Genomic DNA, 14317 nt, shown 5'->3' with positions numbered 1-14317 from the left:
TATGCACCTGAGGGAGCTGAGTGAGAGGAGCAGTGGGCAAATGAGTGGGCAAGGGCTTGTCTCTCAGTACTGGACTGAACGTCTTTCCTCTCTGTGCAGCACCCCTCCAGCATCAAGCTGTATTATTCTGGGGAGGGGAAGGAGTAATGGAAACCCCTCTTCCTCTGGTTTTAGAGGAAGCATTAAGTTGGAGTCCCTTTGCAAATGATTGGGATTATCCCAACCATCCCGAATGTAGCTCATTCTATGCAGTGTAAATCTTTCTCCAGAACAATCACAGAGTTAATAGTGGCTGGCCAAATTTCACAAGCTGTGGTGCATTTACTTATCAGAGACAAAAGACAGTACAGAAGAAATCTGCCTTGAAGCAGCAAAGTCCTTAAATGCTCAGCTAGACAGCTTCTGTCCACCTCTGTGAAAGGTTCTTGGCTATCAGGGTCAGCAGATCTAACAGATCTTTGTTCTTGAGTGAATATTTTTCCAACTCATGTCACAGCTTACCCTGTACAGATTTTCCTCCAGGCTTTTTAGCCACTAGAAAGGATGGATACTTTCTGTTTCTCCTTATATTCCTGTAACTTACATCAGAGCTTTATAGCAGCTCTCCTTCCAGCACACGGGGTTAGTCTAGAGCACATAACATGTAACCAGTGGAACCTCTTAGCCATCAGATCTTGTCCCATGTTGCCAGACACTACCACATCAGTTTGTTCCTTTTGGAAATGTGAAGAGTTCCATCCTAATGGTAATTAATTTTTCTGCCCTGTTAGCACTTCTGAAAGAACTTTTCAAATAATAGATTTCCTTATGTTTAGAAATCATCCGATTTTTGGCTTAAGTGCATTAATGGGCAGCTCATACCTGTTTGTTCTTGACTAAAACGCCTGCGATGCACTCAGCCTTGGTAAGGCAAGTTTTCACACATATTCCCAGGAGTCCCTGGCACTGCTTCGCTCCCACAGATTGACACCAGCCTCCCCGAGCAAGGACGGGTACGCTGGCTGTGCGGAGGGACGGGTTTTTGGTACCGGCGGCGGCTCGGCACCCAGGTGTGCTACGGTGCGAACGCGGCGGGCGGGTGGGCACACGGCAACCGCGGGGTGCAGGCGCCGGCGGTGGCTCGGTGCGGGCGCTCTGGCCACGGCGCGTCTGCGGGGCTGGGGCCAGGGGCGAAGGGGCTGGCTGCAGTCGGTGCCTATGGCGCTACGTCCGGCTGTTTTGGGGAAGGGGCTGCGGGCCGCTCCCAGCCTGGCGGCGGAGGCGGGCGGCTGCAGCTGGCGTTGCGCGGCCCTGGGAGCCGCGGGGGCAGGGGCGCGGAGGGTGCGGCGGCGGGCCGGGGCCGCGGGCGGTGCCGCCGCCGTGGGGCCGTGCGGGGCGGCGGCCGGCGGGCCGGGCCCTGACGTCAGCGGCCGGGGCGGCTGCAGCTGCGGGCGGCGCTCCCCGAAGCGGCGGCGGCTCCGCTCCTGCGCTCACTCCGCGCTGCCGCAGCCCCCAGCGCCCGCGGCGCCCGGGCGCTCCCTCGCCGCGCAGGTAAGGGGGGCTCCGGGGCGGGCAGCGGCTCCGGCACGGCGGGGCAGGACCCGCTCGGCTTCGGCAGCCCGGAGCCGCCGCGGCGCGGGGCTCTGGCACCTGGGCGCCGCTCCCTCGCTTCCTTTCCCGCGGCAACTAGTTGGGGGAGCGGCCGGGCGGAGCTGCCCAGGGCGCCGAGGAATTGGCGAAGTCGGAGTGGCGGCGCGGTGCCCTTTCCCGGCACCCCTCCGCCGCCCCCCGGCAGGGAGCTGGGGCCGCTCGGAGCCGGGCGCAGGGCGGAGGCTGCCGCAGCCGGGTTTGGGGCGGGGGGAGCTGCGCAGGGTGGGTGCCTCGGGGCGCTGATGTGTCCGGCTCCATTTGCAGGCTGCTCGGGTACTTCGGAGCGAGCGAGAGGCTGAGCCGGCAGCATCCCGGGCATTTCCAGCCAGCGCCCGACAGCAGCCCGACACCGACTGAAATTGAGACGTCTTCAGAGAGGGGAGGAAGATCCTCATCTTCCGTAGCCTCCTCAATGAGTGCCAAGCTCTCCAAAGAGTTGAGGCTGTCCCTGCCGCCTTGTCTTCTGAACAGGACATCTGCCACCTTAAATACCAGCAGCACCTGCATCACGCAAGTGGGTCAACTCTTTCAGTCCTTCTCATCCACCCTGGTTTTAATTGTCCTGGTCACCCTCATCTTCTGCCTGATCCTCCTCTCCCTCACCACCTTCCACATCCACAAGAGGAAGATGAAGAAGCGGAAAATGCAAAAGGCTCAGGAGGAGTATGAACGGGACCACTGTGCCCGCAGCAGCAATAGCAGCAGCCAGCACCCTGGGACGGTGGTGCAGGGAGAGGCACCCCAAGGAAGAGACAGCCGACTGGGAAGATCCCCCCAGGACTCGGAGATCCAGCGCTCCTCTCCCTCTGCAGCCCCCAGCTCTCAGCAAGCGCAAGCTTGTTTGGACACAGCTGGTGTGGGGCTCCTGCAGACGGTGATTTTGTCATGATGGTTTGGGGGAGACCTCGGGAAGGCAATGATGGATGTTTGTAAATATCTGAGTGGTTATTCTAGTCCCCAAAGAAGAAGAAAATGTTGCTAATTCAAATGAACGAACAAGCCCATGATCCAAGCGCATGACAGATCACATTGCGTTTCTCATTGACTGTGTGAGGAAAGGATGCATCTTTCTACTGGAGAAGGAGCTGCACACAGCTACTAAATATCAAGTCATCCACCTGCACAAGAGGGTCAGGGGTAGGGGGTCCCTTTTCTCTGGACGTTATTACCCCAAGTACAGGGAAAATTGGGTTTCCCACTGCTCTTGGGATTCCCGCTGCGCCCTGTGTCATTGTTACATGGTGTGGGTTGGGGTATGGGGGGAAAGGCAGGTCTGGTGGGTGCCTTGGGACCCTTCTGTCATTTCGGACCATACTGGTGGTACACTGTGGTCTCTCCTTTTGTGCTGGGATCTATGCCCCTGTCCCACCCCTCTCATTCCTTTCCAGAACTGGATATTGCTTGGTGTAGAAATGGCCATCCCTTGTTGGGCTTAACTGCAAGCACCCTCTGACCCCACAGTCCTGTGCACCCAGCTGCAGCACTGAGTGACCCACTCACTATCTGGAGGATGGAGTCAGCCATCTGCATAGAGTGGTGCCTGCGCTCATCAGCTCCCTTCATCTTGAAAAGCACCCCCTTCCCCATGCCATGAACCTTGAAGCCCAAACCCAGTACTGTTCTGTGTGGAAGGGAGGGGTAATGTGCAGAACTCGTCTATGCCCTCCCAGGGGAGTTTGTCTTTGTACCTCCTGTTGGTCCTGAAACAATCCAGTTCTGCACCAAGCACCCTGCACTGAATGCCTGCGTTTACAGCTTTGTCTCCCAGCAAGGAATCCTGCAGCAGTACAGATCTTGCTTCTACTTTTTTAGGCTGATGTGTATTTTTAACCCTCCTAATCTTGTAGACAATTAGGGACAGACAACACTTAATTTTATCGTATGTCCTCTCTTGGGAAACAAATAATGCAGTTGAAAACGTCCACTCCCAAACCCTGGCAGATATTTATTTTTGAAGTGGCTGCTTAGAAGTGGTGTAGTTTATCCCTAGCAAGCACAGAGAGTTTTGTTGTCTCTGGATGGCGGGTGTGAGTGGCTGCTGGTACTGTGTGTGTCAGAGGATGCAGTGTGGTTTACAGAAAATGCGTCTTTGCTTAGTGATCAAATCAATGACCGTTACTTGAAGATGCCTTAAGAGCACGCCGTATCCAAACTTTGAAACATATTGTGTGATATCGTAGCAGAGGCAGCCCTCTACTGTGCATACTAACATCTAAACATTGCAGCAAAGAAAAAGCGATCCTGAGGGATTTATTCGGGTTTTTTTTCTTTCTGTTCCATCATTTAAAGTGATTTGAGGATATAGTAATAGCCCACAGTTTTTAATATTCTGTATCTTTTGTATTTCTTCTCTGACATGCTCTTTCTGCCAGGGTGGCTGACTGAAAAAATCCCAGACACGTAGACCAGGAGGTCTGGAGCTGTAATCTGTGGGTGAATGTCATTAACCAGTTTCGGTCTGGGAAAGAGAGTGGCAGAAGTCCTCTACACTCCTATAGTACCCCCAAAATGCAGAGATTTCAGAGCAGTATTTCTTTTACCCAGTTTTCTTCCTTCTTGATCTTTCCTGGTGTGATGGGAAAGATTGCTGTTAAGTTTGGAACTATCGTTTTAGGGAAGAGCTGTACCAGGGAGCCCAAGGAGCCGCTCCACCCGCTGAGGTTACTGTTGGAGAGCTGCCGTGCGTGCGACTGAGCGAGCGAGGGGTGTTTGCGGGAGCCACGGCTGGCTCTCGCTGATATGGGTACTTCGTTGTTGCTGGGCGAGGGAATTGGCTTTGTTTTGTTTCCCCGTAATAAAGGATGCATGAACTTTTGTGTTTAACCTCCTTATGCAACTGCGGCACAGTATTGCACCACAGGGAATAGATTTAGGACAACGAGGAGTGTTCAGTGAGCACTAATTGAGCTTCCTGACCGTCGATCTCCACTAAATAGAGAGGTATTACTTTCCCCTTTATTTTGTGCCTTTAAACCACCCCCCACCCCATTCCAAACCAACAGTGTATAATTTCGAGTTTTATAAAAGCAATAAGATGTTCCAAGTCACTCCTGTGCATTTCTGGTTGATGATTCCACTTCTTTAGTGTCTGAAGTCAGATACTCTTCCTTCTGCCTTATGCACTCAAGGCATGCAATAATTCCCCAGAAGTGTACTGCTTGTCACATCTCATTGCAGTTATAAAATTGCCCTATTTTTGAAAAAAAAGAAGGATGGAGAGATAGATATATATATCTTTATATATATATTAAGGATATACAGGTATATGTATTATTTATATAATCTCATGCCACTGAAAGTAGTTGCGAAAGTGTGACTAGAGTTAAAATATTATCATGTAAAACTCTATTCTTTGTTAATTAGCTTTGATTTAATATTTTAATATCTCTGTATTTATGTAAATCTGTGTAAATTATATGGTCTATTAGTAAAATTTCATACTGACTTTAATTTTTGCAGAACTGTGAGCTTCTTGTGGTATCATCTAAGGTTTTTTATTTCTAAAGTTAAATTAGACAAGATATGAGAAGTCGTAAATTCCTATTATCACACAGAATTACTGCAATAAGGTTCATGCTTATTCCCAGTACACAACCCTATCTTGAGCTATTGCAAGCTTATGAGATTTAATTGAATGGTCTCAGGAGATCCAGCTGATACAAGCAGGACACATAGGTTTTCATTTTCATGAAACAATAAGCAATCTAGGGAATAGATGTGGATTTTTAAAACAGAGTTTATGCTTGGAGGTTCTGTCAAATCAATTGCTTCAAAACCCTACAGCTACAGCTAAACTTCTGCACTTAGCATTCAGTATTAATAAGGCTGATGCTTCTTTCCCCTCCTACTTCAACTAGAAAAGAGTAGAAAATTGTTCATATTTCTAAAGCATACATTTTCAGCTAAATGTGAAACTGCCCGAAGGGTTTTGAATATACGTATTTTATGCAAGTGTAATATCTATGTATCTGTATCCATATATTTAAATATTTTTGTGTAACCTTTTCTACAATATTTGATAGAGATGCTGGGTAAATGCTTGTACCTTTCTTGAACACGAGGAAGGATTTTTACCCTCTCAATGCGGACATTCTTTTTCCTGTGAATTTGCACTGGTTTCGACGAGTGACAGTTACAACTGGGCAGCTGAGTGCTGACTGATGGAAGCACAGACTGCCTTTGCTCTGTTAGGGGACAAATCCTCCATCTGGATTTTCCTGGTTCTGAATTGGAGCTGGTTGGCCACTAGAATCCCACATGTGTAAGAATAAGAAGTGCTGCGGGGCTCAATAGTTCCTGTCCGGTTCAGCCATTCCATGGAAGAAGCACGACAGCAGTGAATCCTTTTGTAGAGAACAAAGCTGATGGGCAATATGAGAGCTGTGCTGGGACTGCATTGGAGCATCAGTGATGCCTCATGCTGCACTCCTGTCCTCAGAGCCTGCTGCTGCCCTGGGGATTCATCCAGCTCCCGCTGGCATCAACAGGAGTGGCTTGCACTGACTGCGGAGGGACTGGGGTCCCATCTGTAGCCCGCACGGAGGGTGACAGCTCTCCACATCACTGCTGACCCTGCTCTGCACTTGTCCTAGCAGTGTTCACGGGGATGGAAACCACTGCCTCCCACGAGGGCTGGGTGGCACTGGGGAACCTGCACTGTTACTGTTAGCTCTGCTTCTATGGACTGAGGCACTTAGGTTCCTACGTGGATCACGGACAGGGAATGTAATTTCATTCAAATAGATCATTCCGGCATTTCTTTCTTTGGGGGTTTGTCTACTGCAAATGTAGCTTCATATAAAATTTGCCGGGCTCTCCATCCAGACATGTTTTAACTTTTGATACATCTCTCTCAGATGTATATCTGTAAGTTTCTAGATATATGTCTCAATGGAAATGCTGGACAAAATCCTGGACTTCACGTTACTGACAAAACTGTCCCATGACGAAAAAAAAAGGGTTTTTTTAATTTAAAATTAATTTTAGATGCTGCATCTTTAATGTAAGTAGCAAGTTACTCTGTGATTAATGTTTTCCATAGCATTTCTGAGTAATTGCTATCTTGTTCTGGAAAGCTGTGTCCAGTGTTATGAAGCAACTGTGCTTTTTTTCTTCTGTTGTTATGAATATGAGTGCAACTTTAATGTAGGGAGGAAAAAAGAGCAGGATTTGACTCTTTATATAGGACTGAATTATTTTAAATCCAGTTATACAATTTGGTTGCTTTTTTTCCTTTCTTGTGGTTATTCTCTCTGCACGTTCATATTTTTTCTATGGGTACTTGAAACCCTACATTTTAATAAGTATGCAAGATATGAAGGGAAACATGACAAATTATATAGGAAATATTCTCTTTCCTCTTTTGTGTAAATAGCAAAATTTATAATTACTTAGATATTGTTTCATTACATTTCTCATCTCTGTAGAATTTGGCATGACACATATACAAACCTTTAATAGCACTTTCATTTATGTTAAAAGTTAGAATTACTTTTATCCAGGATTGACTTACTCATCTCTTCCAGGTATCCAACATTTTTTCCCCTAAGCCAAGTTTTCCATCCGATTGCAAAATAAATTTCTAGTAGAACAGAGCCTCCTTCTGTTTTTAGTCTTTTCCATGTAGGTCTCTGGTCTGAATCCAGCCAAACTTATTAGTGTAGAAAATGTGTTATGATCTTGCAAGAACTGGATGGTGTACGAGCCTTGAGGAGAGAGGTGACTGGCAAGCAAACAGGTGAAATGCCTGGCAATGGAAATAGTTGGCTTTCCTGTGGGGAGCTGTAGAAGGGAAGCCTCTCCTTCCACTGGATGAACCTGGGTGAAGGGCAACTCGTGCCAGCCACAGCAGAGACAAGTATTGATGTCCTTGCTGATCCTGTTGCTCTAAAACATCATTTTCTATATGACACTAGATCTTATTTCTGTAAATTATGTGTAATGTATTTCTTATTCAAGTCAAAGAGATTTTCATTGCTTCATCAGTACTATATGTTCTCTGTGGATAATTAGAAGAATTAATTTTCCAGCCCTTTTAACCTAATACCTCTACAAGCATCAATTTTGTATGAGTTAGGAAATAAATAAATATTTGGATCAGAACCCTATCAGTAAACCTTGCCTTTATTTATATAATCCAGTGTTTCATTTGGCTTTTCTTTGTTGTTTCCTTCCTTGAAATGGAACAATATAATCTGTTCATTATCTTACTTTTCTAAGAGGACAAGGACTTTAAAGCAAATACTGCAAAATACAGACATACAAACAGGAAAAATTTTAACATTGTATAGAATGAAATCATGTATACTTTTTTTTTGTTGTTTCACAGTCATTCTTTGACCTCTATTTTTCATACCACCTCCAATCAAGGAAAATTTTAACCTAAAATCTTAGAAAGAACTCATATAAAACACATGCTTTGCTTTTATGATTTTACCTTTCCTTACTACACAGTCAGTAACCAAGTACAGGTTAAAACTTTTCAAATGGTATCCCAGGGGATTATGAGTGCTGTAAACAAGGGGCCAGTATAGTAGGTTCTAAGATGAAAATATTAGCTCTATAATACAGTAAAAGCAGGAAGGACTGTGGGGTGAATTTGGGATTCTAAAGGAATGGCTTAATTTTGTTCCTAGCTCTGTCACTCACATTGTGTGGCTCTCGGCTTCCAAGCTCTTTATATAATAATGTAACTAATCTATTAAACAGAGTTGGAGCCTGCAAATATACAGTCCTGAAATGAATAAATTGAGCATCATCTACATGAAAAAATACGCAGAGCATAATACAAATTAGAAGAGTCTTTATGCTGTAATCACCTGGCTTGGATTGTTCAAGTGCTTACAGTTGGCAGCGAGATCCAAGTGGCACACTGCGCAGCTGGGAGATGGATGGCTGGGCAAGATGCTTGAACAGTCACACCAAGAGGCTCAATTTAATTTTTAATTTGAAGTGGAATACGTATTATGGAGGAGAGCCAAGAAAACTAATGTTTATTTTACCATTTCATCACACAAAGCACTTCTTTTCTCAGTGCAGAAAACAGCCTTGTATGGTTTTAAACAGAGTGCTGACTAAGGTAATAGGAATATAGGAAAAGATAATTCTTGGGAGTAAACCCATCACTAAAGAAATTCATGGCACAACCTCCTTGAATACACTGGGGCCTCGACTATGTCCAAGAAAATACCAGATCTTAGTTCTGCTGGCTGTCTATCCCTTGCCAGTGTCATCAGACTCTTGACTTCTCAGTATTTCTAGGGCACATAGATTTCTCCTCTTCTTTTCACTCGCCATCCATACAGTGAAGGACCACATGGGATTACCTACATGTGACACACTTTTCCTCACTTTTCTTTTGCCTTTGTTGCATCCTGCTATCTGACTCTTCACTAGAGAGCCTGTCTGTCTGCCCTTTCCACTAGGGATAGGCTATGTTGGCCAGGCTTGTCTCTTCCTCCTAATGGGTAATCTCAGCCCTTGTCTGACATTAGGAAATTCTTCATTGTAAGTCATCAGTTGGTTTGATTTCTGCAAAAATTCTGTAGGACTTTGCTGTCATCTTGGTCCAGCTTGTCACACATTTAAACACAGCCCAACCACTCTGTAGCAAGACACAAGTTTTTGAGAAAGTGCCAGACTTCAAAATACCCTGAGAAATACCAGTACAATTCCCAGCATAGTCTACTGGCATTGGAACAGCATCACATTTCCTTATTAAGGTGCCAACCCAAGACAGCAGGCTGGAACTGCTGAGAAATCATCATTCTTTCATATCTGTAATTTCTATCTTCCTATAATTTACAGGAACATTACTCTAAGGAAAAGCATCAGTGACTGTAGAAAGGAGACAAAATAAGGGAGAGGATATGATTACTAATATACAAATATATGTAAAACCTGTGGAACAGACAAGATCAACTGAATGTCTAGTAATGGCTAGCCACTCAGTCCACATTTTCTTTTTTTAAATCAGATTATCAAAATCCATCTTATTACATGTGGTCTTGAACGCTTTTAGACACATCCTTTTACTTTGCTGCTGTCAGTGAGCCTGTACTTGTTTATGAACTCCAGTTAAACTCTTTAAAGTGTATTTGTTTTCATCATAGAAATAGAGTTTCTATTAAATCATCTTTTGAACAGGCCTCAGCAGTAGCATAGGGGAGCCTTCACTTCCACAGTTCCAGCATACTTTTTAGAGCTTGTTCAGTCTGGTAAACATGATGTATAAAGGAGGACAGATAATCATAAGGGATCACAGCAAAAATCTGTAAACAATGATTGCATCCCAATTGAAAGCAAGATACCTATTAAATCCTGAGATGGCCACAACATTTTACTTGTGTACAATGAAGCAAGTTTAAAACATCTCTGTTCACTGCTTGAGTTATTTTGGATTTATGTACTACTGCTGGAACTGAGCTGACTATGAGCCATTACCTATCTGACAGATTCTCTGAGATCAGCTCTCCCTGAGATAAAGGGATGAGGATGAACCTAGTGTAGGACTGGAAAAGGTGGGTGATGTGTGACAGATGGGTGTTAGTAGGACTGCTTGCATAGCACTGTAGCCACACTCCAGGTCTAAGGGCAGATTCCTCAGCCCCCTACACTGTGAGAAAACATAAAAGCATTACACAACTCTTGGTATCAGATCTGTACATAATGCCTTTCATAAGTGAAAACTTTTTACAGCTTCCGGAGAAGTGAAAACTTTTTGCAGCTTCTTGAGATTGCTATGCTCCAATTAGACATCTTTTATTTATTTTCAAAAAATTTCTTCAAATGCTCTGGAAAACAGAAACTCAAAATATGTCAAAATAAAGTAAGCAACAGGATGCTGTAATCCATGTGAGAAAGGTGTGCTGCTGAAACACACCAGACTGACAAATCTTTATGTGTTCATAGCCTGGGGACTTCACAACCAGAGAACCGTGTTTCTTCTCTGCTGATATGCACCAGTTGTTGCAGTGGGGGGCCAGGAGGAGGAATTCAGATTTCCTCAGGCTGATCGAGCTGGTGAACTTGTATGAGCTGTCAACAGGAAAATGAAGAGAAAACACTCACCTCCCATCATGGAAGGCATGGGGAAAAAACAAGTTTCACAAACAAAGATTTAGCTGGGCTAGAACTTGTGATTTGTTAAGGAATATCTCCAGGATTTCCTTCATGGTACCTTGGCTCAAGTAACATCTCAGCACGAGGAGGTTTCCATTTGCCTCCCTGTCTCCTGCCCTCTTCTACCACTCTTCCAGACCACTCTACCTTCACTAATTTATTTTAATAAATAAATAAGTTTTGCAAGTTTTGGTACAGCTGCATGAATGTGCGGCAAATGAGCTGGTGAATCACAAGGCAGCAACAACCCCTGGGTGTGCTCTGGAGGAGGCATCCAATGGCATGGGAAAGGGTACAGGGGCACTAAACCCTTCAGAACAGTTGTGTGAGGAAGGGCTAACAAGACCATGTGCTTTGATCCCTGTCATGGACATCTGGGACTAAAATATTGATAACCTTCTGTGGCTGTGGAGCTCCAGCTGGTTCTTGGGCTCTGGCACACCTCACTGACACAATGTCCACAGCTTTCTTCATACCCTGTGGTATAAAGCTGCATTGGCTTGCATCCTTCCTCTACCTTTTGAATGAGATCCTTCATGTTTCCCCAAATATCCTCTTGCTCCTCTGTATGTCCATCTCCACAAGGTCTACAGCTCCCACTCCTGACCTGCCTGGCTTGCAGGTGGGATGCACAGAGCTGCACAGGTAAGAGCAATTTGGCCAGTGCAAACAAAGCCCCAGTTATCCTTGCCTTCCTCTCCTTGATCCCCAGCCCAGCCATCCATTTTCTAAGGAGCCAACAACGTTCAGCTCTCTGCTCTTCCCTCAAACATAGTTGATATTAGCCAATGGACCCAAAAACTGCTGGGGGAGGACAACTGACAGGCAGTTGGACAGGGAATATGCCTGCACTATAATGCAGGCGTTAGTGAAAGAAGTTATTTTTCACATCTCGTGAATTTTAAGTAAATTTCAAGACTTTTTTGGTGCCTGACTCAGAGTTTTGAAATGTTTGCATTTGGCAATGCTGCTCAACAATATCTCTGAAGCCCATCTGTGCTGTTTACAAGCTCTTTCTTCAGCCCCCCAGGCATTGTCTATTTCCTTTGGTTTTCCAGACTGTAATCTTTTGAAGCAATAAATTAAGGGTTTGTTTGATAATTGTGATGTTTCTGTGGAAGTTGTTCAGAAGGTGAATCATAGATTTCTAAGACTAAAATGGGATCTGGAGGCATATAGCTGCAAAATTATCTACAGTCTGTCACAAACAGGATTTTAATCCACTAATTCACATCTCCTGCCTCCCTCCTCCACTGCTTCAGGTCCAGTGGCCCAGAAGCATTCATTTTTTAGGAGTGGTAGCTGATTTCCAGCTTGCAAGTGCTGGGTGAATCCAATTCATGCTTTTTTGAGTTTTTTCAGTAATTACAAAGATAGCTGAAAAATAAAATATTTGTCCCTTAAAGGCAATATTTTTATAATATACACAATGAAGTTAGCATATGCATTAGTTATTAGGACACTGTAAAAAACAGACCTCTGGCAAGGAAGATGAGCCATCTGTGAAAATACAGTTCCTATGACATACAATAACCCAAATGATGCCTCAGTTATAAATTCACAGGACTGGGAGTGCAAACAAAACTGTGTCCTGGGGGAAAACTAGGAGGAAGTGTTATATATGCAACCATGTACCTACTCAGAAGGTGTCAGCTAAAATAAATGAGATGTTTGTAGTCACTATGGAATTTTGCTTCACAAAAAGTCCCCCACCCTATTTTTACAGATTTACCCTTGCCTCCCTTCACTGTTTCCCCCTTACTCCAATATCTCTTTAACAAAAATAACACCAACAAAAAAATCTTATGCTTTGCCTCCAAATATTTCTCTGCTCAAATGTCTGCATCAGAGAGCTCCTTAGTGAGCTGCATACAGAGAGCAAATATGGTCTCCAGTTTTTTGTGTTTATATAAAGATATAGATAGATACAGAGGAATGTGTATGTGTGTTTATAATCCATATACAAATTCTCTCACACAGATTTTGGTCTGATGACTCTTCTTGAAGGCCAACATTTAACTTTCAAGTTAATGAGGCTTTCATAAAAGTTTAGGGTTATTTGTTCTTTTCTAACTGCTTCATTTGTGTTTGTAAAAGAAAGTATCATCAGCTATTGAAACTTGTGGATATTTATAAGAGTATAACGAAGTGGCACTGAAACAATTGTCTTCCAGCCTAATCTCAGAAGGAATTTTCATTTTTATTTGCCCTAAGAGAATAATGTTCATGCTTACCAATGAGTGTTTCCTAGGGTATGCAGATAGTAACAAGGCAAAGTACTGAAGCAAGTTGGCATATTTTTTTAGTTGATAAATAATTCACAAAACAGCCACAGGATAGTGCAGAGATGCCTTCTAGTGAGAACCTAAAAAACTCAATCTGTTCTGTTTACCCAAGAAAAAACTGAAAGGTGATTTATGCACAGTCTTACCTGGGAAAAATGTTTTTCATGGGAACTAATTGGTCAGAATTGAATAGAATATCCTGATATGACAGTGCAGAAGGTGATGCTGTATAATACAGATAGTAGAGATAATTGAGCTGTGGCAGATTCTTATCATTCAAACTGTTATTCTTAAATGTCATTACTTATAAAGAAGTTATAAGGTTGACACAAAGATTTTTGGCTAATGACGTTCCTCAGATGGATTTCTACAGGAGATTGGACAAGATGATTTTATCACTTTCCTTTAGGCTTGGATCTATTGTGAAGCTGCCTGAAGTTTAAATGCAATTGTACTGACACTTGTATGAGCCCAAGGAATCTGAATTCTTCATTTACATGTTTGTTGTGCAGAGAGAAAAAGATATTAGTCAGCATCATACTGGAGGCAAATGGTCACCTGTTCTAGAAAAGTGACTTGTCAGTATATATAGATTCATGGGAATGAATTCAGTAGTCTGATGAAAGGCATTAAGTACCCTTGCAATATCTGCTCCATCAGGTGACCTCATGGTTGGATACAGAAATTGCTTCCTGACTCCTGAGGGGTGCAGGTCAGGTTCAAACAGCTAAGGCACTTGCATTTTGGAGGAAAGGAAGAAGTTACTGAAAGAGTCAAAGCCTTTGTGCAGTGGGGGTGTAATGATAAGTAGAAAGGAAGTTGTGAAATGAACAATAAGAGCAAAAATGGTGGGGGAACTTCTTCCAGGATTTGCTTTCCTGATGAACTCTGAACCACTGATAGTGTTTCATGGCTATGGGAAGAAAGAAGAAGCGGCAAACTCTGGGTACTTAGGAAACATAAGGCATCATCTTGATTCTTAAACTTGTCCAGGGTTAAGCAGCAACGAGGTGTGGGAATTTGAGTCTGCCTTTGGGACCATTGCCTGCTTTAGCCACATAAATCCTTTGCTGGATGAAGCCTAACTAATGCACTAGGGGGCAAGATTCAAAAGTTGCAGTGCCCAGATCTTTTACTGGAAGTAGCTTTATATGTATCCCCACAGCATTTGATGTAGTGAAAACCCTCTCCACCCCCACCCAATTCTGTATTACAGTTGATACACTTATTAAAAGAGCAGTTATATCCTTGTATAGCCTCATATCCTATCCCAGATTCCATTA

General features: G+C 44.0%; 1 protein-coding gene across 1 annotated transcript; it reads left to right on the top strand.

Annotated features, from left to right (window-relative positions):
* Positions 1-1393: 1393 nt before the first annotated feature.
* Positions 1394-5101, top strand: C2H11orf87 (chromosome 2 C11orf87 homolog). The gene is made up of 2 exons (XM_068181353.1): positions 1394-1530; positions 1894-5101. Exon 2 carries the CDS (start codon positions 2042-2044, stop codon positions 2516-2518), a length of 477 nt encoding a protein of 158 aa, XP_068037454.1. The 5' UTR covers positions 1394-1530; positions 1894-2041; the 3' UTR covers positions 2519-5101.
* Positions 5102-14317: the final 9216 nt, after the last annotated feature.

This window comes from Anomalospiza imberbis, chromosome 2 (genome assembly GCF_031753505.1).
Source record: "Anomalospiza imberbis isolate Cuckoo-Finch-1a 21T00152 chromosome 2, ASM3175350v1, whole genome shotgun sequence".
NCBI lineage: Eukaryota > Metazoa > Chordata > Aves > Passeriformes > Viduidae > Anomalospiza > Anomalospiza imberbis.
The sequence above is the reverse complement of the archived record's forward strand: the minus strand, read 5'-3'. Positions and strand labels throughout refer to the sequence as shown.